At 49.9% G+C, this 23,005-nt stretch overlaps 2 protein-coding genes and 1 long non-coding RNA gene across 13 annotated transcripts in view; 1 reads left to right on the forward strand and 2 right to left on the reverse strand.

The window, feature by feature from the left end:
- The window catches only part of DYNLT2B (dynein light chain Tctex-type 2B), a 25,545-nt gene extending 24,372 nt beyond the window's left edge, over positions 1-1,173 (reverse strand). For 3 of the 6 annotated variants that reach the window (XM_002814449.6, XM_024241194.3, XM_054551067.2), the window contains exon 1: positions 966-1,173. In XM_002814449.6, the coding sequence (XP_002814495.3) occupies positions 966-1,078 (113 nt within the window). In that variant the 5' untranslated portion in view covers positions 1,079-1,173. Of the gene's footprint in view, positions 1-533; positions 861-961 lie in introns of those variants that run through there. The other 3 variants (XM_054551068.2, XM_063722635.1, XM_054551066.2) reach the window with 2 other exon arrangements.
- On the forward strand, positions 1,168-13,657 carry LOC103890337 (uncharacterized). 6 transcript variants are annotated; one of them, XR_002913370.3, is made up of 5 exons: positions 1,171-1,364; positions 7,614-7,942; positions 8,184-8,334; positions 9,447-9,804; positions 10,712-13,657. It is a non-coding gene; the product is annotated as an uncharacterized LOC103890337 (long non-coding RNA). The 6 variants fall into 6 exon arrangements; XR_002913371.3 differs by having other exon boundaries at positions 1,186-1,364; positions 9,460-9,804; XR_010139387.1 differs by having other exon boundaries at positions 1,168-1,364; positions 7,614-8,334.
- TM4SF19 (transmembrane 4 L six family member 19) lies at positions 7,723-23,005 on the reverse strand. Its single transcript, XM_002814450.5, has 5 exons — positions 22,756-23,005; positions 11,328-11,529; positions 10,890-10,967; positions 8,173-8,342; positions 7,723-7,903 (listed from the first exon to the last, which is right to left on the reverse strand). Exons 2-5 carry the CDS (start codon positions 11,526-11,528, stop codon positions 7,723-7,725), a joined length of 630 nt encoding a protein of 209 aa, XP_002814496.1. The 5' UTR covers position 11,529; positions 22,756-23,005.

Raw genomic sequence — 23,005 nt, forward strand, 5'->3', positions numbered from 1 at the left:
CAACTCATGCTCCATATGGATGCTTATTAGGCAACTCAATACATCCAATAATGAGCTTCTCATACTCCCTCTCCCCCAAAACAAAATATATATTTGTTGTTAATTTTGTTCTGCACGCTTTCACAAAATAAAATAAAATCAATAAAAATACAGCTGAATGGCATTCTGGGCATTCAGAACCTTTTACCAAGATAACTGAGGGTATCTTTCTCTGCGTTCATTCTACCCAAGGGAAAAATCCTGTATGAAATTTGTATCACTTTTTCTGTGAGTTACCAAGAGAATAAAAATAAACAAAGACATTTGTATCACATTATAATCAAAATTCTTGTTTTCCATATTTGCCAAGCATCAGATTCAGCAATCCGGTTTCAAACAACAGAGGAGACTAGGACATCTTTTTCAATCTGTGTGTGTGTGTGTAGATAAAGTTAGTGATCTTACAAACCTAGCGGAGTACCCTCTGCTCTAGCCCGTCAGCCTTAATCCTGGCAAGGGCTCGGTGCGGGGGTCTAAGGGCCTCCGGATCCTACCTGGGTAGGACTTTGCACACACGCAGCTCCCGCGCCGGGAGTGAGCCCATCCTGGCACCCGTGTGCACACGGTCACCCTCGAATCACGGCTGAACGGCATCCGACGCGAGTGGCTTCCGGCCTCTATTCTACCTCTCCTCACTCAGGACGCCATCGCGAGCTTCCCAGGACCAACACTCCCGCGGCGCCCGCCTAAGACGCGCCCGGCGCCCAAACACGGAGGAAGCGGGTGGGGTCCCCCGCGGCCCCCGCGGCGGGAGCGGCGTCCGGATGTCAGAGCAGGGCCGCCCTCGCGCCTCCCGCCTCGCGGCCTCCCGCCCCGCGGACCCCGCGCGTCCCCCGCGCCCCTTCCGTGGCCCAAGTCCCAGGCGAGCTCCGCCCCTCAGCCCAGCGCGCTTGAGGTCGCCCCGCCACACCCCGTCCTCTACCCGCCTCTGCTGGAAAACGGGCCGCAGAATATAGGTGTTCTCGGGCTCCCCTGAGTTCTTCTCAGACTCAGGCACCCGGTCGCCCACCGAGAAGGACACTCCGAGGGACGTGGCCATGGCCGGGGCTTCTCGGTCCGGGCGTAGCTCGCGATGAAGGCCTGGCGGGTCGCGGTCGCGGCCGGCAGCTGGGAAAGCGTCTCCAGGGCAACAGGGCCGCCCTCCCGCCTCGCTGAAGCCTGCGAGCGCCCCGCCCAGCCGCCCTCCCTGCCCGCGCCTGCGCACCGGCTGCTGGGCGGGAACTGGTCGCATCCGGACCCGCGACGGCTCCTACCCGCCTTACCCGGAATCAGCCGCGCCGCAGTCGGAGGAAATAGACGCGGGGCCTGAGGCTCATGGACTTGAGGTATTAGGCTGGTGCAGAAGTAATTGCGGCGGCCGGGCGCGGGGGCTCACGCCTGGAATCCCAGCACTTTGGGAGGCCGAGGCGGGCGGATCACCTGAGTCAGGAGGAGTTCAAGACCATCCTGGCCAACATGGTGAAACCCCATCTCTACTGAAAATACAAAAATTAGATGAGCGTGGTGGCGCGTGCCTGTAACCCCAGCTGCTCTGGAGGCTGAGGCAGAATAATCTATTGAACCCGGGAGGCGGAGGTTGCAGTGAGCTGAGATCGCGCCACTGCACTCCAGCCTGGCGACAGGGCGAGACTGCGTCTCAAAACAATAAAAAAAAAAAAAAGGAAGGAAGGAAAGAGACTTAGGGTGCACTCCCTGCTTTTAAAAATATATTTTTTTTATTTTTTTTTTTAAACGAAGTCTCGCTCTATCACTCCGGCTGGAGTGCAGTGGCGCGATCTCGGCTCACTGCAACCTCCACCTCCCAGGTTCAAGCAATTCTCCTGCCTCAGCCTCCCGAGCAGCTGGGATTACAGGCGCGCCCCACCACAACCGGCTAATTTTTTTGTATTTTTATTAGAGACAGGGTTTCACCATATTGGCCAGGCTGGTCTCCAACTCCTGACCTCAGCTGATCCGCCCACCTTGGTCTTCCGAAGTGCTGGGATGACAGGCATGAGCCATCGCACTCTGCCGCATTCCCTGCTTATAAGCACCAGTCCCTGGTTCTGTTTTAGAAGCCTGTTGTATCTTGGCCTCTGCTAGCTTCAAAAACTAAGGCCCGATGAGGTAGCTCGTGCCTGTAATCCCTGTTTACTGGAGAGGCTGAAAGGGCAAGGATTCCTTTTTTTTTTTTCTTACTTGAGACAGGGTCTTGCTCTGTTGCTCAGGCTGGAGTGCAGTTGCACACTCACCGCTCACTTCAGCCTCGACCTCTTGGACTCAAGCAGTCCTCCCACCTCAGCCTCTGGAGTACCTGGGACTACAGGCGAATGCCACCGCGCGTGGCTAATCGTTTTAATTTTTGCAGAGACGGGATCTCGCTATGCTGCCCAGACTGGCATTGAACTGTTGGTCTTGGGCTCAAGCGATTATCCCACCTCAGCCTTCCAAAGTGCTGGGATTACAGGCATGAGCCATCACGGCCAGCTGAGATATTGTTTTTCGAATCGCTGTCATGTTCTGTAATATAACTATGCAGTTCCTGAAAAAATGGAGGCAAGAAGGAGTCAGCTAACCACTGTGAACTGTCTTAGTGCCAAGGACCGACCTTTCTCTCCTTGGGGTTCTGCTGACCCATCAGAATAGGGCTGAGCCAGGATGGGGCTTGTGGAGATGATGTGTATGAGTGTGCATGCACTTGTGTGCGCATGCCTAGCATCCAAAACTAGATATAAATTATCTTTAAACTCTTCATTAGTTGGTGGGGCAAGGTGACTCGCACCTGTGATCTCAGCACTTTGGGAGGCCGAGGCGGGCGGATCATGAGGTCAGGAGATCAAGACCATCCTGGCTAACATTGTGAAACCTGGTCTCTACTAAAAATACAAAAATTAGCAGGGTGTGGTGGCATGTGCCTGTAATCCCAGCCACTTGGGAGGCTGAGGCAGGAGAATTGCTTGAACCAGGCAGTCGGAGCTTGCAGTGAGCCGAGATCACACCACTGCACTCCAGCATGAGACTCTATCAAAAAAAAAAAAAAATTCTCTGTGAGTTGTGTGGAGGTGTCAGTACCTTTCCCCAGCAAGAGAAGCTTCTCCATATCAGGCATATCCTAGCCATGACCCTGAAACTAACCAGCCAAGAGGGAAATGTGAGACAAGCCCAGGCAAGCTTCCTGGATGTTGCATGCAGGAATAGGATGTGCTGTCTGGACTTGGAGACTTCCTGCCTGTTCAAGAGGCTGTGCCTCCTTGTGTCTCCCACAGGCCTGTGTGTCCACCTTCCCCATCCTGGCAGGCCTGCTAGGCCAGCAGCCCTGGAGAGGAAAGGGTGAGGTGGTGTTTGAAGGGACCTGCCTCCTACGAGCTCTGCTGGTTGGACTGTCGGATGACAGAACCGTGCCTCTGAGCCTGGGAGAGGGAGGCACCCCTCTGTTCTGGAAGCCCCCAGTGCTTCAGCAACTCCTCACTGAAGCAGACTAGTGGAGGAATCAAGCTGGGATCCAGGGGACTCAGGAGGGGATAGAGCAGCACCTGGGCCCCACATTCGCTTCCAACAGAGCCTGGGGTGCTCTGTTTCCGGGAGGTTGTTTTTTGTTTTTTGTTTTCTCGAGACAGAATCTCGCTCTGACCCCCAGCCTGGAGTGCAGTGGCATGATCTCGGCTCACTGCAACCTCCGCCTCTTGGGTTCAAGCAATTCTGCCTCAGCCTCCCGAGTAGCTGGGATTACAGGTGCACACCACCACACCTGGCTAATTTTTGTATTTTTTATAGAGACAGGGTTTCACCATGTTGGCCAGGCTGGTCTTGAACTTCTGACCTCACAATCTGCCTGCCTCGTGTGGGGAAAAGAAAGAGAGATCAGATTGTTACTGTGTCTGTAGAAGGAAGTAGACATAGGAGACTCCATTTTGTTCTGTTAATCTATAACCTTACCCCCAACCCCGTGCTCTCTGAAACATGTGCTGTGTCAACTCAGGGTTAAATGGATTAAGGGCTGTGCGAGATGTGCTTTGTTAAACAGATGCTTGAAGGCAGCATGCTCGTTAAGAGTCATCACCACTCCCTAATCTCAAGTACCCAGGGACACAAACACTGCGGAAGGCCCGCAGGGACCTCTGCCTAGGAAGGCCAGGTATTGTCCAAGGTTTCTCCCCATATGATAGTCTGAAATATGGCCTCGTGGGAAGGGAAAGACCTGACCATCCCCCAGCCCGACACCCGTAAAGGGTCTGTGCTGAGGAGGATTAGTATAAGAGGAAGGCATGCCTCTTTGCAGTTGAGACAAGAGGAAGGCATCTGTCTCCTGCCCGTCCCTGGGCAATGGAATGTCTCTGTGTAAAACCCGATTGTATGTTCCATCTACTGAGATGGGGAAAAACCACCTTAGGGCTGGAGGTGGGACATGTGGGCAACAATACTGCTCTGTAAGGCACTGAGATGTTTATGTGTATACATATCTAAAGCACAGCACTTAATTCTTTACCTTGTCTATGATGCAGAGAGACCTTTGTTCACGTGTTTATCTGCTGACCTTCTCTCCACTATTATCCTATGACCCTGCCACGTCCCCCTCTCTGAGAAACACCCAAGAATGATCAATAAATACTAAGGGAACTCAGAGGCTGGCGGGATCCTCCGTATGCTGAACGCTGGTCCCCTGGGTCCCCTTATTTCTTTCTCTATACTTTGTCTCTGTGTCTTTTTCTTTTCCAAGTCTCTCGTTCCACCTAATGAGAAACACCCACAGGTGTGGAGGGGCAACCCACCCCTTCACCTCGGACTCCTAAAGTGCTGGGATTACAGGCGTGAGCCACCGCACCCGGCCTTTTTTTTTTTTTTTTTTTTTTTTTTTGTGAGACAGAGTCTCTGTCCCCCAGGCTGGAGTGCAGTGGTGCAATCTCGGCTCACTGCAACCTCTGTCTCCTGGTTTCAAGCAATTCTCCTGCTTCAGCCTCCGAATAGCTGGGATTACCGACATGCTCCACTACGCCCGTATAATTTTTGTATTTTTTGTGGAGCTGAAGTTTCACTATGTTGGCCAGGCTAGTCTCAAACTCCTGACCTCTGGTGATCCACCCACCGTGGCCTCCCAAAGTGCTGGGATTACAGGTGTGAGCCACCGCGCCTGGCCAGAGCCTGGGGTTCTCAAACTCGTTTCTGGGGCCCGCCCACCACTTTTCTTGCCAGTGCCCATCTTCCAGGTTCCTCCCAGGCTGCTTCTGCCTGCCTTGTTCTCTTCCTATCCGTCATACCACACTCTCCCAGCAGCATCTTCTTCATTCCGCTCTGACTCTTCTTACCACCCAGCCCGACCTGACTGAAAACCCCGCAGTGGGAGAGCAGGAGGCCCCTGCTTCTAGGTGCCATGTGAGAAGCGGCTGTGAGGTCGGGTTGGATGGCTCACGCCTGTAATCCCAGCCCTTTGGGAGGCCGAGGTGGGCGGATCACAAGGTCAGGAGTTCGAGACCAGCCTGGCCAATATGGTGAAACCCCGTCTCTACTAAAAGTACAAAAAAAAAAAAAGCCAGGTGTGGTGGCAGGTGCCTGTAATCCCAGCCACTCAGGAGGCTGAGGCAGGAGAATCGAACTCGGGAGGCAGAGGTTGCAGTGAGCCAAGATCGTGCCACTGCACTCCAGCCTGGGCAACAGAGCGAGACTCCATAAAAAAGAAAAAGAGATTTAATTGGCTCACAGTTCTGCAGGTGTTACAGGAAGCATAGCACCCACATCACTCAGCTTCTGGGGAGGCCTCAGAGAGCTTTTACTCATGGCAGCAGGTGAAGAGGGGGCAGGCGAGAGAGGCCAGGGGTGCCACACGCTTCTAAATGACCAGATCTTGCGGGAACCCACTATCACAAAGACAGCTCTGAGCCGTGAGGGATCCGCCTCATGATCCACACACCTTCTGCCAGGCCCCACCTCTAGCACTGGGGATCACAATTCAACATGAGATTCGGGTGGGGACAGATATCCAAACTGTGTGGACAGAGGTGATGCTCCTCTGCTTGTTGAACTCTTGAACACTAGTGAAGAGAACGCTGGTGTATTAGTCTGCCAGGCTGCTCCTCAGGCTCTAGTTGTTGAACTCTTGAACACTAGCGAAGAGAACGCTGGTGTATTAGTCTGCCAGGCTGCTGTTACAGAATACCATGAACTGGGCCGCTTAAGCAACAGAAATAGATTTTCTCACAGTGCTGGAGGCTAGAAGTCCAAGATCCAGGTGCCAGCAGATTTGGTGTCTCCTGAGGCCTCGCCCCTGCGCTTGCAGACAGCCGCCTTCTCACTGGGTCCTCACAGGGCCTTTTTCTTTGAGCCAGTGTAGAGAGCTCTGTTCTTTCTTCCTCTTTTTATAAGCACACCAGTCCTATTTAATTAGGGTCCCACCCTATGGCCTCATTTAATCGTTTGTTGTTTTTATTTTTTTTTTAAGACGAGGTCTCACTGTGTTGCCCAGGTTAGTCTCAAACCCCTGATCACAAGTGATCTTCCCACATTGGCCTCCCAAAGTGCTCAGATTACAGGTGTGAGCCATTGCGCTCAGTCTCATTTAACCTTAATTACTAATTTAAAGGTGCCATCATGGCCAGGCATGGTGGCTCACACCTGTAATCCCAGCACTTTCGGATGCTGAGGTGGGTGGATCACTTGCAGCCAGGGGTTCAAAACCAGCCTGGCCAACATGGTGAAACCCCCGTCTCTACTAAAAATAACAAAAATTAGCTGGGTGTGGTGGCACATGCCTGTAATCCCAGCTACTCAGGAGGCTGAGGCAGGAGAATCACTTGAACCTGGGAGGTGGAGGTTGCAGTGAGCCGAGATCGCGCCACTGCACTCCAGCCTGGGTGACAGAGCGAGACTGTCTCAAAAAAAAAAAAAAGTGCCACCACCAAAGACTCACATTGGGGGTTAGGGCTTCAACCTACAGATTTGAAGGAAACATTATTTAGTCCACAATAACTGGAGAAGTTGAATTTAGAAGATGGGGGTTGGGGCCAGGCACAGTGACTCATGCCTGTAATCCAGCGCTTTGGGAGACCAAGGTGGGAGGATCACTTGAGGTCAGGAGTTCAAGACCAGACTGGGCAATGTAGCGAGACTCCATCTCTACAGAAAATTAAAAAATTAGCCAGGTGTAGTGGTGTATGCCTGTAGTCCCAGCTACTTGGAGGCTGAGGCAGGAGGATCGCTTAAGTGCATGGGTTGTAGGTTACAGTAAGCTATGATTGTGCCGCTGTACTCCAGACAGGGGAACAGAGCAAGACCCTGTCTCAGCAACAACAAAAAAACAGGAAGATAGGGGGTCAGGTGCTGACTTCACCTTAACTTCACTGTGTGCTTTTACAGCAAGCCTGTTACCCTCTGCAAGCCTCAACTTCCCTATGTGTAACAAATGGCCAATTTTATGGGATTGTCAAGAAGCTGAAATGAGACCCTGGCTGGAGGATATTTTATGGACTATAAGTTCCTACACAATTATAATGACTTAGTTATTTATCCTCTCCATGGATCACCTGGAAGTTTACAGTGTGATTTAAAATGCATTCTGTCATTCCACCGACCTGCAGTGAATTTTGTTGTCGTTATTACTCCAGGGATACCTAAAGGGGAAGTTTGCTCATAATTCGTACCCACTCCGTGTAGAAAGGATTCAAGGCAGCCGATGATGAAAACCCCCATGCTTGCAAGTGAAGGTTCTGCCTGTCACTCCTCGCAGAGGCTGCAGAAAAGGCCCAGGAGGCTGTTGATGACATGAACGACCACCAGGAGAAGCTGGAGCAGGCTGATGCACAGAAGGGCGGAGAAGAGGGACACGTGCCAGACAACAGCTGCAGAGGGCTCCAGGCAGACGGAGTTCCAGAGCCAACGGTCATACAAATAATTCCTATCCCAAAAAATAAGGAGACCACGAATCAGGCGATAAGTAAGGAAAGCCAAACAGGCAACCCCAGTAGAAAACTGGGGTCTCCCCTGACCGGGTCATGGGACTGGGCTCGTGAGGGTGACCATTACTGCTCCATTTGCAATTTTCTGAGTATCAGAGGAGCAAGATGCTAGGATGTGTGACCCAAAGGAGTTTGTAGTTCATCTGTGTGTCTTTTTGTCTCTCTCTCTCTGTCTGAAAAGACCAAGCCCAAGCCTCCACCCATTTACCTATTATGCAGGTCTTTGAATGGGTAACCATATTTCCAAGCCTGTGTCTGATTGAAGGACGAAACATCAAACATGCAAAAAGGACCATCTTTCAGAGCAACTCCAGAAGTGACAAAGCAAATCAGGGCTCCAAGTAAAGCCAGGCCACTTGACAACAGAGCAGTAAGCACCTGCGGAGGGAGGGAGAAACGCTGAGCTAAGACGGGGTCGCGGCTGGGGAGCCTGTGGGGCGGTCTGCACAGGCCTGACTTCTCTGGTCTCAGGTGTTCTTCCGTCCTGTCACAGGGGAGAATTCTGTCCATGGCACGCCCTTTGAAGCATAATCCAAGGTGGGGAGGCCAGTGAGGGGTTTCCAGGAGAGAAAGGACCAAGAAGCAGAATCGCAGGCCCTGGATCTCCCTGACTCCATGAGTTCGCCTGAGCTGCTTAGCAGCTTGGCATCACAAACCTTTTGCAGATTATGGCCATTCAGCCTCTGAGCTAAAGAGGCAGGTTATCACAGGCCCACCTCTGACTCTTGTAAGGAAAAGCTGCATTTTCAAAAGTTCCAGGTTCCCAACTCTGATTCTTCTCTATTTCAAATCAAGGATAAAAAAAAAGGAAGGGAGGGAAGGAAGGAAAGAAAGAAAGGAGGAAAGAAGGGAAGGAGAGAAGTGGAAAGGAGGGAAAGAAGGGAGAGAAACAGCGAGAGAGAAGCTGCAGCCAAACTCTGAAATGACCCCACTTCTGTCGCTGCGTTTCTCCAGCCAAGAGCTTTCTTGGCCATCAGTCTGTGCTCTCACTGCCCTCCCAGAAAATAACTGGGTTTCCTTCCTTGACAGGTTTCTAGCCTGCTTCTGTATTGGCTTCTTTCTCGTTCCTTCCTTCCCTTCCTTCCTTCCTTCTCTCTCTTTCTTTCTTTCTTTTTGAGACAGAGTCTCGCTCTGTCGCCCAGGCTGGAGTGCAGTGGCACGATCTCAGCTCACTGCAACCTCCGCCTCTGAGTTCAAGCGATTCTCCTGCCTCAGCCTCCCAAGTAGCTGGGACTACAAGCGTGCGCCACCACGCCTAGCTAATTTTTGTATTTTTAGTAGAAATGGGGTTCCACTGTGTTGGTCAGACTGGTCTCAATCTCCTGACCTTGTGATCCACCTGCTTCATTCTCCCAAAGTGCTAGGATTACAGGCGTGAGCCACCGTGCCCGGCCCATATTGGATTCTTTCTTAGGGTTCTAGATTTTTTTCTCCCTCCCCCAAAAAATGCCGATTTTAAAAATGCGAATAACACCTACATAGTGTTTTTCTGCAGAGTCATGGAGTCAGTCTCCCACTGAGGTCAAGCTGGTTTGGAATTGGGAAGGGATCGGAGAAAGCTGCATAAGTTTGACTCTGAGTTAAAAGATTCAAGATGAATCAGTAAGCCTAGAGCAGTGGTTCCCGAAATGGGGCCCCTGCCCAGCTGCATCACATCACCTGAGAACCTGTTAGAAATGCAAAACTTCCCCCCGATCCTGAATCAGAAACTCTGGGGAGGGAGCCCAGCAATCTGTGTTCCGGCAAAAGCCCTCCAGGTGATTCTGATGCACATTCAAGCGTCAGAACTACGTGCCTCGGGGAAAACCAGATGGGACTGAGAACAGATAGTGAATGAAATGTAAGTGTTTATTTATTTATCTATTTACTTATTTATTTATTTATTTTGAAACAGACTCTCGCTCTGTCACCCAAGCTGTAGTGCAGTGGCGCCATCTCGGCTCACTACAACCTCTGCCTCCCGGGTTCAAGAGATTTTCCTGCCTCAGCCTCCTGAGTTGCTGGGATTACAGGCGCCCGCCACCACGCCCAGCTAATTTTTGTATTTTTGGTAGAGATGGGGTTTCACCATGTTGGCCAGGCTGGTCTCAAACTCCTGACTTCAGGTGATCTACCCATCTCGGCCTCCCAAAGTGCTGGGATTACAGGTGTGAGCCACCGCGCCCAGCCTATATTTAATTTTTTAACATGTAACTGAGTCAGTGGGCTTCCCAACATGTGGGCTGCAGATATCAGAGCAGGCTGTGGAGTTACCGTAAGGCCACAGATTCATGTCTGAGAACGAGTGTGTGTGTGTGTGTGTGTGTGTGTGTTACACACACATATACTAAGATCTTTTAAGTTTATACAGTTGCTGCTGTAATTAATAAGGTAGAAATTTATTCTGGGCCTCAGTTTATCTGTAACATGGAGGGGTTAGATTAGAATCTAGTGATTAGATGATATCTGGAAAACTTTCCTGTTCTAAGAAAATATTAGTTAAAATAACTAGGAAAATTTCCATCAATGACACATGATTACAGCGTCATAACTCATGTCCATATTGTCCAACACACTAAGAGAATAACAGTTCCTCATACTGGTACAGATGTCTGGGTCCTCACACTGGTACAGACGCCTGGGTCCTCACACTGGTACAGACGTCTGGGTCCTCACACTGGTACAGACGTCTGGGTCCTCACACTGGTACAGACGTCTGGGCTTCACTAAGCACTACTCCCTTGACTTGATCAGCTCCCGTTTTACAGATGAAAGCCTGAAACTGGAAAGATGAAGCAACTTGCCCAAGAACTTAGCGTTATTGAGGGTCACAGTGAGGACCTGACTTCAGGCCCCAAGACCAAAATTGCCTCTTTACCACCCTGCATCTAGAGTAATAGAGGTGGAGACATTCTCGGTGTTAGAAGAGTGGAATCTGGTGCTTACGCTTCGACAGAGCCCACTCTTACTGAAGCGGCCGTGTCTCCAGCCCATCAAGGAGATGAGGATAGCTGCAGTGAGTACCTGCAGGGGAGAGAAGAATGTTGAGATGGGGAAATTGACTTTGCCAGCTGTTTCCAGGTGCTGCCCACAGCTGTTAGAGTGGCTGGCACCTCACATGAACTCGATCGTCCCGTTGACTCTGACTCTGGGGACCCACATTTGTATGACTAGCCTGATCTAACGCTGTGGATGTTAACTTTCACATCCGACCTGCCTGGTCCCAAGCCAGTCTTCCTGTCTCTTAGAGCTTCTGCAGACCCAAGACCAGCTTGTTAGAATAAACTTTTCTGCAAGGAATCAAAACACTCTTCCCATGCCACCTTCCTGCTCCCTGCCAGGGTCTCTTTGAGCGTTCACATTCAGGGAACCCCAGACACTTACCATGAGGCCTCCTCCCCAGAGCCCAGTTCCCAGCATGGCATGCCTGCCAATGAGGCCCCTCAACAGGTAGGTCACATCCCAGTTAGGAAAGAGGAGTGCCATGTTGGCCCCAGCAGCAAACAGGGCTGCAGTCCCAAGGCTCAGTCCCAGGATACGGGAGCAAGTCCGTGAGCTTGCCGGCGTGCAGGGAGAGGACACCATCCTGGAACAGATAGAAAGGGAGTTGCAGCAGCTCTGCTGTGGGGGGATGGGGAAGGGAACTCCAGCAGCATATGATGGGTGGGGGAAACAGACTACAGAAACCACCACCTTCCAGGGTCAGACCAATGAGAGCCAAGCAACCTGCTTAAAAACTTTGCTCGTTATGAATCTTCCCCAGTGACTAGGATTTAATTGTTTCCTTTTCTGCTAACCCCTGTTCACACATACATAGTTTGCATTCCATCATATTTTGTCTATGCCTCTATTACAGCCAGTGATTATTTCTGACAAAAAGAAATGTTGAAAGGTGTCTTCATGATGTCCATTGTCTCCACTTCTGTTCAACGTTGTCCTGGTCCTAGCCAGTGCAATACGAAAATAAAAGGAAGCAAAAGCCATACAGATAGGAAAGAAAGAAGTAATATTATCGGCCGGACATGGTGGCTCACGCCTGTAATCCCAGCACTTTGGGAGGCTGAGGCGGGCGGATCACAAAGTCAGGAGTTCAAGACCAGCCTGGCCAACATGGTGAAACCCCGTCTCTACTAAAAATACAAAAATTAGCTGGGCACAGTGGTGGGCGCCTGTAATCCCAGCTACTGGGGAGACTGAGGCAGGAGAATTGCTTGAACCCGGGAGGCAGAGGTTGCAGTGAGCTGAGATCATGCCACTGCACTCCAGCCTGGGTGACACAGCAAGACTCCATCTTAAAAAAAAAAATAACATTGTTATTATTCACAAATAATGTGATCACGTTATGTAGAAAATCCTAGATTATTAGAATTAACAGCTGAGTGTAGCAAGGTCATAGAATAAAAGATTAATATACAAAAATTCTATTGTATTTCTATATACAAGCAATGACAAATTGAGGATTGAAATTAAAATATATCATTTACAATAGCATAAAAATATAATATGTATGGATGAATTTAACAAAATATTTGCAAGACCTATATAGTAAGAATTGCAAAGCATTGCTGAGAAAATTAATGGAGACCTAAATAAATGGAGACAGATACCATGTTCCTGAACCAGAAGACTCAAAATAGTTAACATGTTCTCCCTAAATTGATGCAAAGATTTAAAGCAATATCAGTCAAAATCCTAGGAGAGTTTTGTTATAGAAATTGACAAACTGAATCTAAATTTATATGGAAATGCAAAGCAATTGTGAAGATTAGCCAAAGCAATTCTGAAAAACAAACAAAGCTGGAGAACTTAGGCCATGTGATTTCAAGACTTACAAAGCGATAGTAATTGAAGACACTGAAGCCACGTGTAAGGAAACACATGGACTACTGGAACAGGCTGGAGCTCAGAAACAGACCCGGTCCAGGAAAAATGATTTTTTTTTTTTCTTGAGACTGGGTCTCGCTCTGTCGCTCAGGCTGGAGTGCAGTGGCGCGATCTCAGCTCACTGCAACCTCTGCCTCCCAGGTTCAAGCGATTCTCCTGCCTCAGCCTCCCAAGTAGCTGGGATTACAGGTGCCCGCCACCATGCCCGGCTAATTTTTTTTGTATTTTTAGTAGAGACGGGGTTTCACCGTGTTAGCCAGGACGGTCTTGATCTCCTGACCTCGTGATCCGCCTGCCTCGGGCTCCCAAAGTGCTGGGATTACAGGCATGAGCCACCGCGCCCTGGCCGATAAACGATTTTTTAAGAAGATGACAATTCAGCGGGAAAAAGTCTCTTCCACAAATGGTGCCGGAACAATGCATATGCAAAACACAACTGCCTTCACTATTACTTCACAACATATTCAAAAATTCACTTGAAATGGAGCATGAGTCTAAAAGATTTATAAAATTTCTAGAATAAAACAAAGGAGAAAAACACTGGGACCTTGGGTTAGATAAAGGTTTCCTACTAAAATGCAAAAAGTGCAATCCACAAAACATGATTAATCAGACGGCTTAAAAATTTAAATGTCAGCTGAGTGCTTGCCTATAATCCCAGCTACTCGGAGGCTGAGGCAGGAAAATCGCTTGAACCCAGGAGGCAGAGGCTGCAGTGAGCTGAGATCATGCCACTGCACTCCAGCCTGGGCGACAAGAGCAAGCGACTCCATCTAAAAAAAAAAAAATCATGCTAAAAGAAATAAGCCAGACACTAAAGGACAAATATTGTATGATTCCATTTATATGAAATATTCAAAATAACAACTTTATAGAGAAAGAAAGTAGACTGGAGGTTATCAGGGACTGTGGGGAAGAGAGAATGGGGAGTTATTATTTAATGGTTACAGAGATTTTCGGGTTTTGTTTTGTTTTGTTTTGTTTGAGACAGTCTTGCTCTGTCAGCCAGGCTGGAGTGCAGTGGCGCAATCTCAGCTCACTGCAACCTCTGCCTCCTGGGCTCAAGCAATTCTCCTGCCTCAGCCTCCCAAGTAGCTGGGACTACAGGCATGTGCCACCACGCCTGGCTAATTTTTGTATTTTTAGTAGAGACGGGGTTTCACCATGTTGGCCAGGCTGGTCTTGAACTCCTGACCTCAGGTGATCTGCCCGCCTCGGCCTCCCGAAGTGCTGGGATGACAGGCGTGAGCCCCCGCGCACGGCGGTTTTGGGGGTTTTTTAGAGATGCACTCTCACTATGTTACCCCAGCTGGTCTTCAACTCCTGGACTCAAATGATCCTCCAGCCTGAGCCTCCAGAGTAGCTATGACCAGATCTGGGCCACTGCCCACAGTTTAAGGGTTACAGACTTTCTGTCTGGGGTGAAGAAAAGTTTTGGAAATAGATAATGGTAATGGTTACACATCATTGCAAATGTAATTAATGTCACTGAATTGTACACTTTAAAATGGTTAAAATAACAAATCTGATGTTACATACTTTACCACAATAAAAAATCAGTTAAAAAATTTGTAATTACCCAAATACTTATCAGTAATCAATAGGTGAATCAAGACAAATTGTGTTACCCATACAAATGAGTTCTATTAGGTAATAAAATGAGTAAATTTCTGCTACATATAACATGGATGAATCTCAAAAGCATTGTGTTAAGTGAAAGAAGTCAGAAACAAAAGACTACTCACATGTTTCTATATATACGAAATTCTAGAAAAGGCGAAACTTTTAACAGAGAGCAGATGAGTGGTTGCCACGGGCTGAGAATGGGAAAGAGGATTAGTATGGGGCATGGGAAGCTTTCTGAAGGGGTGGAAGCGTTCTGTGTCTAGATTCTGGTGGTGAATACATAACTGTACGTATTGACAAAACTCATTAAACTTTGCACTTAAAATAGGTGAATTTTATTGAATTTTAACTATATATCAATAAAGCTGATTATAATTAAAATGTCATATCTAGATAAATTATCAAATGCCTCTTCCACTCCTTTTCTTATATTCCTCTGTCCCTTTCTCTCTTTTATATTTTCATTGATATGTAAACTTCTTGTTTTTTAGAAAAATATGAATTAAGGCCGAGCACGGTGACTTACACCTGTAATCCCAGCACTTTGGGAGGCCAAGGCAGGTGGATCGCCTGATGTCAGGAGTTTGAGATGAGCCTGGTCAACATGGTGAAACCGTGTCTCTATTAAAAAATACAAAAAATTTGCTGAACGTGGTGGCAGGCACCTGTAATCCCAGCTACTCGGGAGGCTGAGGCAGGAGAATCGCTTGAGCCCAGGAGGCAGAGGTTGCAGTGAGCAGAGATTGTGCCATTGCACTCCAGCCCAGGAAACGACTGAAGCTCTATCTCAAAAAAAAAAAAATATATATATATATATGAATATATGAATTAAAATGGGACTAGTAATATTTGGGCAGACTCCTGTCAGTGTGGATGTGAAAAACGTCGGCATCATGACACCCCCAGGAAGTAGCCTGTCCCCACCGTGCAGTTCAGTTACATGTCTGTCTCCCCTTAAGGCTCTTTATTTATTTATTTTTTATTGAAAACAAATTATTTTTAGCCAGGTGCAGTGGCTCACGCCTGTAATCCCAGCACTTTGGGAGGCCAAGGCGGGCAGATCACCTGAGGTCAGGAGTTCAAGACCAGCCTGGCCATCGTGGCAAAACCCCATCTCTACTAAAAATACAAAACTAGCCGGGCGTGGTGGCGCATGCCTGTAATCCCAGCTACTCGGAAGGCTGAGGCGGGAGAATCACTTGAACCCGGGAGGTGGAGGTTGCAGTGAGCCGAGATCACGCCACTGCACTCCAGCCTGGACAACAAGAGTGAAACTCCGTCTCAGAAGAAAAAAAAAAGTAATACAGGTGAGGTCTCCTTATGTGGCCCAGGCTGGTCTCAAACTCCTTGGCTCAAGGGCCCTCCCACCTCAGCCTCCCAAAGTGCTGGGATGACAGGCGTGAGCCACTGCACTTGGCCCCTTGAGGCTCTTGACACTCCTATAACACATTGCTTTGCACCTAATCAGAAAATATGTGTATAGAGGCCGGGCACGGTGGCTCATGCCTGTAACCCCAGCACTTTGGGAGGCTGAGGTGGGTGGATCACGAGGTCAGGAGTTTCTGACCAGCCTGGCCAACATGGTGAAACCCTGTCTCTACTAAAAATACAAAAAAATTAGCTGCACATGGTGGCGGGTGCCTGTGGTCCCAGCTACTTGGGAGGCTGAGGCAGTAGAATGGCGTGAACCTGGGGGGGCCGAGATCACGCCAGTGCACTCCAGCCTGGGCAAGAGAGTGAGACTCGGTCTCAAAAAAAAAAAAAAAAAAAAAAATTAACGGCGTGGTGGTGTGCGCCTGTAATCCAAGCTACTCAGGAGCTTGAGGCAAGAGAATCACTTGAGCCCGAGAGGCAGAGGTGGCAGTGAGCCCAGATCACGCCACTGCACTCCAGCCTGGTTGACAGAGGAAAAGAGAGACAGAGAGAGAGAGAGAGGAGGAGAGAGGGAGGGAGGAAGGAAGGAAGGAAAGGAAAGGAAGGAAAGAGGAAGGGGAAGGGAAGAAAAAAATATATATATATAAAAGATATGGATCAGAGGCTCAATATATATATGCACACACACATATATATCATACACATATAATGTATAATGTGTGTATATATGTGTGTACATACACACACAGTAGTCCCCCATATCTGCAGGGGATATGTTCCAAGAGCTTCAGCGGATACCTGAAACCACAGATCATACCAAACTCTGTATATTCAGATGCTTCTCCACTTATGATGGGGTTGTACTCCTATAAACCCATTGTAAGTCAAAATATCCTAAGTTCAAAAGGCATTTAATGCTGGCAACACAGTAGACAGTCCCTGACTCAACAATGGTTCAACTTACAATTTTTTTTTTTTTTTTTGAGACAGGGTCTTGCTCTGTCACCCAGGCTGGAGTGCAGTAGCACAATCATGGTTCACTGCAGCCCTGATCTGGGCTCAAGTGATCCTCCCACCTCAGTCTCTCGGATAGCTGAGACCGCAGGCATGTGCCACCATACCTGGCTAATGTTTTAGTTCTATAGAGACAGGGTCTCACTATGTTGCCCAAGCTGATCTCAAACTCCTGGCCTCAAGTGATCCTCTCACCTCCACCTCCCAAAATGTTGGGATTACAGGCGTGAGCCACCACGCCCGGCCCCAACTTACTTTTGACTTTGTGATGGTGCAAAAGCAATGAGTATTCAGTAGAAACCGTAATCCCATCACAAAGTGTAAGGAGTTAACTTATGATGGAGTTAGGTCCCTAGAAACCTGTCGTAAAGTTGGAAACTTAGAAGTCAAACCACCATAAGTAGACGACTGTCTGTACTATGCTTTTTCCTATACATACATATCCGTAATAAAGTTTAATTTATAAATCAGGCATAGTAAGAAGTTCACAACAATCATAATAAAATAGAACAGTTATAACAACATACTGTAATGCAAGTTATGTGAATGTGGTCTTTCTCACTGAAAATATTTTATGTAAGTTCTTTGAACTGCAGTTGACCACAGATAGCTAAAACTTCGGAAAGCAAACCTTCAGTTAAGGGGGGATTACTTTACATCACACATAAATAATGAAATATTTCACAGCATAAAGAATTAAACATTGGGAGAGGGCCAGGGCTGAAAAATTATCTGTAGGTACTGTGCTCACTACCTGAGTGACGGGAATCACTCATACCCTAACCTCAACATCACACAATAGACACCTGGAACAAACCTGCATATGTATCCCCGGATCTAAAATAAAAGTTGAAATTACATTTTTAAAATTTGCATTAAAGGCCAGGCACGGTGGCTCACGCCTGTAATCCCAGCACTGTGGGAGGCCGAGGCGGGCGGATCACTTGAGGTCAGGAGTTCAAAACAGCCTGGCCAACACGGCGAAACTCCATCTCTACTAAAAATACAAAACTTAGCTGGGAATGGTGGTGTGTTGCCTGTAATCCCAGCTACTCAGGAGGCTGAGGCAGGAGAATCACCTGAACCCAGGAGGCAGAGGTTGCAGAGAGCCAAGATCACGCCACTGCACTCCAGCCTGGACCACAGATCGAGACTCCGTCTCAAAAAAAAAAAAAAAAAATTGCATTAAAAAAGAATTAAACATAATGTGTAAAATATATTTGTAACTTGTGTGGGATAATTAACACCCATGTAAACACAACCAATGTAAAACATATGTCGTTACCCATCACATCATTGACACTCCAGGTGTGCCCTCTCCAATCCTGCCTTCTTTCTGGATTCCTTCCTAGGAACTACTATCTTATATTTCATCTTCATCATATTCTTTTAAAAACAGTTTTACAACTTAGGAACTCAAAATTTTTTTAGAAACTTGGTTAGTCGGGTGTTTTCTATTTTTTAAGACTGTAGCTTTTCTTTTCTTTTCTTTTTCTTTTTTTTTTTTTTGAGACGGAGTCTTGCTCTGTCTCCCAGGCTGGAGCTCAGAAACAGACCCGGTCCAGGATAAATGATTTTTTTTTTTTCTTGAGACGGAGTCTCGCTCTGTCGCTCAGGCTGGAGTGCAGTGGCACGATCTCAGCTCACTGCAACCTCCGCCTCCCGGGTTCAAGCAATTGTTCTGCCTCAGCCTCCCCAGTAGCTGGGATTACAGCTGCCCACCACCACACCCGGCTAATTTTTGTATTTTTAGTAGAGACGGGGTTTCACCATGTTGGCCAGGCTGGTCTTGAACTCCTGGTCTCAAGTGATCCTCCTGCCTCGGTTTCCCAAAGTGCTGGAATTACAGGCATGAGCCACCGAGCCCGGCCAGACTGTAGCTTATGGTAAAGAAGACAAGGGGAGGGGTGCACTGGGAGGGTAGGGTTAGGAGAGGGGAAGGGTGCCCTGGGAGGGTGGGTGTAGGAGAGGGGAGGGATGCCCTGAGAAGGTGGGGGTTAGAGAGGGGAGGGGTGCTCTGGGAGGGTGGGGGTAGGAGGAGAGGTGCCCTGGGAGGGTGGCCGGAGGAGAGGGGAGGGGTGCAAGGGGAGGGTGGGGGCAAGAGAGGGCAGGGGTGCTTGGGGAGGGGTTGTAGGAAAAAGGAGGGGTGCACTGGGAGGGTGGGGGTAGGAGAGAGGAGAAGTGCCCTGGGAGGTTGGGGGTAGGAGAGGGGAGGGGTACACTAGGAGGGTGGGGTTAGGAGAAGGGAGGGGTGCACTAGGAGGGTGGGGGTAGGAGGGGGGGGTGCCCTGGTAGGGTGGGGGTAGGAGAGGGGAGGGGTACACTAGGAGGGTGGGGGTAGGAGAGGGGAGGGGTGCACTAGGAGGGTGGGGTTAGGAGAAGGGACGGATGCACTGGGAGGGTGGGGGTAGGAGAGGGGAGGGGTGCACTAGGAGGGTGGGGTTAGGAGAGGGGAGGGGTGCCCTGGGAGGGTGGGGTTAGGAGAAGGGAGGGGTGCCCTGGGAGGGTGGGGTTAGGAGAGGGGAGGGGTGCACTAGGAGGGTGGGGTTAGGAGAGGGGAGGGGTGCCCTGGGAGGGTGGGGTTAGGAGAAGGGAGGGGTGCCCTGGGAGGGTGGGGGTAGGAGAGGGGAGGGGTGCACGGGGAGGGTGTGGGTAGGAGAGGGGAGGTGGGCACTGGGAAGGTGTGTGTGGGTAGGAGAGGGGAGGGGTGCACTAGGAGGGTGGGGTTAGGAGAGGGGAGGGGTGCACTAGGAGGGTGGGGTTAGGAGAGGGGAGGGGTGCCCTGGGAGGGTGGGGTTAGGAGAAGGGAGGGGTGCCCTGGGAGGGTGGGGGTAGGAGAGGGGAGGGGTGCACGGGGAGGGCGTGGGTAGGAGAGGGGAGGTGGGCACTGGGAAGGTGTGTGTGGGTAGGAGAGGGGAGGGGTGCACTAGGAGGGTGGGGTTAGGAGAGGGGAGGGGTGCACTAGGAGGGTGGGGTTAGGAGAGGGGAGGGGTGCCCTGGGAGGGTGGGGTTAGGAGAAGGGAGGGGTGCCCTGGGAGGGTGGGGGTAGGAGAGGGGAGGGGTGCCCTGGGAGGGTGGGGGTAGAAGAGGGGAGGGGTGCACTAGGAGGGTGTGGGTAGGAGAGGGGAGCGGTGCACGGGGAGGGTGGGGGCAGGATATGAAGCAACAGTGTCCCTTACCCCGGGGGCCCAAGGGTCCTGGGGCAGGGTGGGGTCAGGAATCGGGAGGGATGGGGTGTCTCTTCCCCCATCAGCCCTCTGGCTGACAGGCCACTGGACTCCTCAGTCACAGCCTCCTGGGAGCAGGCGCCTGTGGAGAACGGCCCCTCACAGCCTGCCCACACTGCTGCGATGCCCCCGCATGTCTGCACATCCTCCCTCCGAGACGGTCCCATCGTGCAGTGCGGGGCTTGCAGTGTGTAATTCTGTGTTGAGGCAAATTAACCACTCAGGGTGTTAACAACTCACAACTTTAATCCACTGCCCACCCAGATGTCTGACGGGGGCCCAAGGAAAGATGGGTGTGTGGTTGGCCTTTCAAGCGGGTGCTCTAGATCATGGGGCCAGGAGACGCCCTTGTGCAGGAATGCATTTAGTGCCTTCAAATCACACCACCTCGGAGAAAGCACTGTCTACACACTTCAACAACATCAACCCCCCTGACAATCTCTTCTACAGAAAATGTTCCCATCAGAAAAGTCTTCTTTTTTTTTTTTTTTTTTTTTTTTTGAGACAGAATTTCACTCTTGTTGCCCAGGCTGGAATGCAATGGCACGGCCTCAGCTCACTGCAACCTCCGCCTCCTGGGTTCAAGTGATTCTCCTGCCTCAGACTCCTGAGTAGCTGGGATTACAGGTGCACACCACTACGCCCGGCTAATTTTGTATTTTTAGTAGAGACGGGGTTTCTCCAGGTTAGCCACGCTGGTCTTGAACTCCTGACTTCAGGTGATTCACCTGCCTCAGCCTCCCAAAGTGCTGGGATTATAGGCGCGAGCCACCGCGCCCAGCCCAGAAAACTCTTAAAGGGGAAACTAAAAATGATGGACAGTGAGGGAAAACTACCAGCTGGAGCATGGCTTTTGGATGAGTGGAATTCAGAGCCCTGGCTGTCCGCCAATCAAACACTAAAAGCAATTGCCGCACTGCGGCTTCGTGTGAATTTCACCTCCTCCTCCTGACTTTATTCCCCTAGAAATTATAACATTTGGAGAAACGCTTCCAAAAATGTGAACCGGGAGGTTAGCAAAGAGGTGGGCTAATTTGATATCTGAAGAGACAAGCAAGATCAGAAGGTAAAACCTTAAAACCAGGCTGTTGGGGAGTTCCTTGTTCTGTCCTGAGGTCCTGGCTAGGTGAGCACATCATCGGCTAGATGTCCGGGCAACAACAGAAGTGATCGGCTCAATTCCATGGAGGAAGAGACCGCACATTCTCTAAATCTGTCTCTCCCTCGCCACCCAGCAAGCCTTTTCTTTCATTCTTTCTTCAGTCGGATATTTATTAAGTGATCATTACCTGACAGGCACTTGCGGGGGCTAGGGATATAATGATGAAAAAGATGTAATCTCTTTCCTTGAGGAGCTTAAAGTCTAGTGGGGACACTGCTGACGCAAAAAGCAATTTTTTTTTTTTTTTTTTTTGAGACACAGTTTCGCTCTTGTTGCCCAGGCTGGAGTGCAGTGGCATGCTCTTGGCTCACTGCAACCTCCGCCTCTGGGGTTCAAGTTATTCTCCTGCCTCAGCCTCCCAAGTAGCTGGAATTACAGGCATGCACCACGCCAGGCTAATTTTGTATTTTTAGTAGTGACGGGTTTTTGCCATGTGGGTCAGGCTGGCCAAAAAGCAATTCTAATGAAGTGTGGTAAGAAATAGAGCAGACATGAGCAGGGCGGGAGAGGGCCCCTATCCCAGTAATGTCAGGTGACTATCAGGTGATGGTCAGGCGGTTGTTACACTGTCTTTCTAAAATAATACTGGTCACAGCCAGCGTTGGGAAAGACAGTCTCCCAATAGATAGAAAATACCTGAACCTGGTGATCAGCATCTTCCTGATAAAAAAGCTCAGGAACTGGGCGAGTGGGCTCAAGCATATACACTAAGAAGCAAAACGGCAGAGTTTAGCTGGTGTGTGACCTTCCTCTAGTGCTGCTCCGCTGGTAAGGGAAAAACGCCTCAAGTGAGCATGCGCACGACTTCAGTAAACACACTGCGCATGCGGCCCCTCCCAAGTGCCTGTGCGGCAGGCAGGCACCCGGGCTTGCAGCCACGTGCAGACAGCCCATCCCAAGGGAAGATCGGGGGGAAGAGACGGAGACCCCGGAACTATCCCAATGTTGAAAACCCAAGTCAGGGGCCGAACAGCACACTTGGGTGTCCCAAGTCACGCACTTGGCCCTTTTCCAAGTGTACTTTACTTCCTTTCATTCCTGCTCAAAAACTTTTTAATAAACCTTCACTCCTGCTCTAAAACTTGCTTCGGCCTCTCCCTCTGCCTTAAACCCCCTTCTGCCCCTCAGCTGAATCTCTCCCCCGAGAAGGCAAGGATTGAGTCTGCTGCAGACTCGCTGGCTTCGCAGCTAGTAACAGTAAGTACCAGGCAGGGGCATCCAACTTAAGGTGTCACGGAAGCACATGGAGGAACCTAATCCTATCTGGCAGAAGCAAAACGAAGCCTCCCGGAGGAAGGGCTGCCCATGCCCAAACTTGATGGACAATGAGATACTAGGCAGGAAGAGTATCCTAGGTGCAAAGGCCAGAAGTTGAAGACTGAGGCAACAGGAGAAGGTAAGGGAATTGCGCAGTCACACAGCCGCCAAGCTGCAGAGCCGGGGTCGCTGGAGTGGAAGCGTGCACTCTCATCTGTGAGGCTGGGCTGTTCCCTGGCCGTCACCTCACCCGCTCATCTCTGCTTACCTGCATCTGGTGTCAAGAATCAGAATGGGAGAGACAGAACCTGGAGAAAGGCTGCGTCTTCAGAGTGGGGCTCCACTCCTGCAGCCCCAGGGCTGGACCTGAAGGTTGTCTTTCCAGGACTCTTTCCAGGAGGGCCAGGGAGGCTCCGTATATACGTAGAGGTCACCCAGGCGTGTGTCTGTGTGCGCCCCCCGCCCCTGCCCACAGGCCTGCATTGCAGGCGCTTCCGCTCCCCGGAGAGCCCTGTCCT

Source organism: Pongo abelii, chromosome 2, assembly GCF_028885655.2.
Source record: "Pongo abelii isolate AG06213 chromosome 2, NHGRI_mPonAbe1-v2.0_pri, whole genome shotgun sequence".
In the NCBI taxonomy this organism is placed as follows: Eukaryota; Metazoa; Chordata; class Mammalia; order Primates; family Hominidae; genus Pongo; species Pongo abelii.

What these genes read in the sequence shown, in the direction of transcription:
- TM4SF19 (XM_002814450.5), bottom strand. Translation starts at nt 11,528, where the DNA reads ATGGTGTCCTCTCCCTGCACGCCGGCAAGCTCACGGACTTGCTCCCGT. An exon ending in AGAGTGGGCTCTGTCGAAGC is followed by an intron (nt 8,343 to 10,889) that starts GTAAGCACCAGA and finishes CTCCCTCCGCAG; the next exon opens with GTGCTTACTGCTCTGTTGTC. An exon ending in TTCAAAGACCTGCATAATAG is followed by an intron (nt 7,904 to 8,172) that starts GTAAATGGGTGG and finishes TTTTTGGGATAG; the next exon opens with GAATTATTTGTATGACCGTT.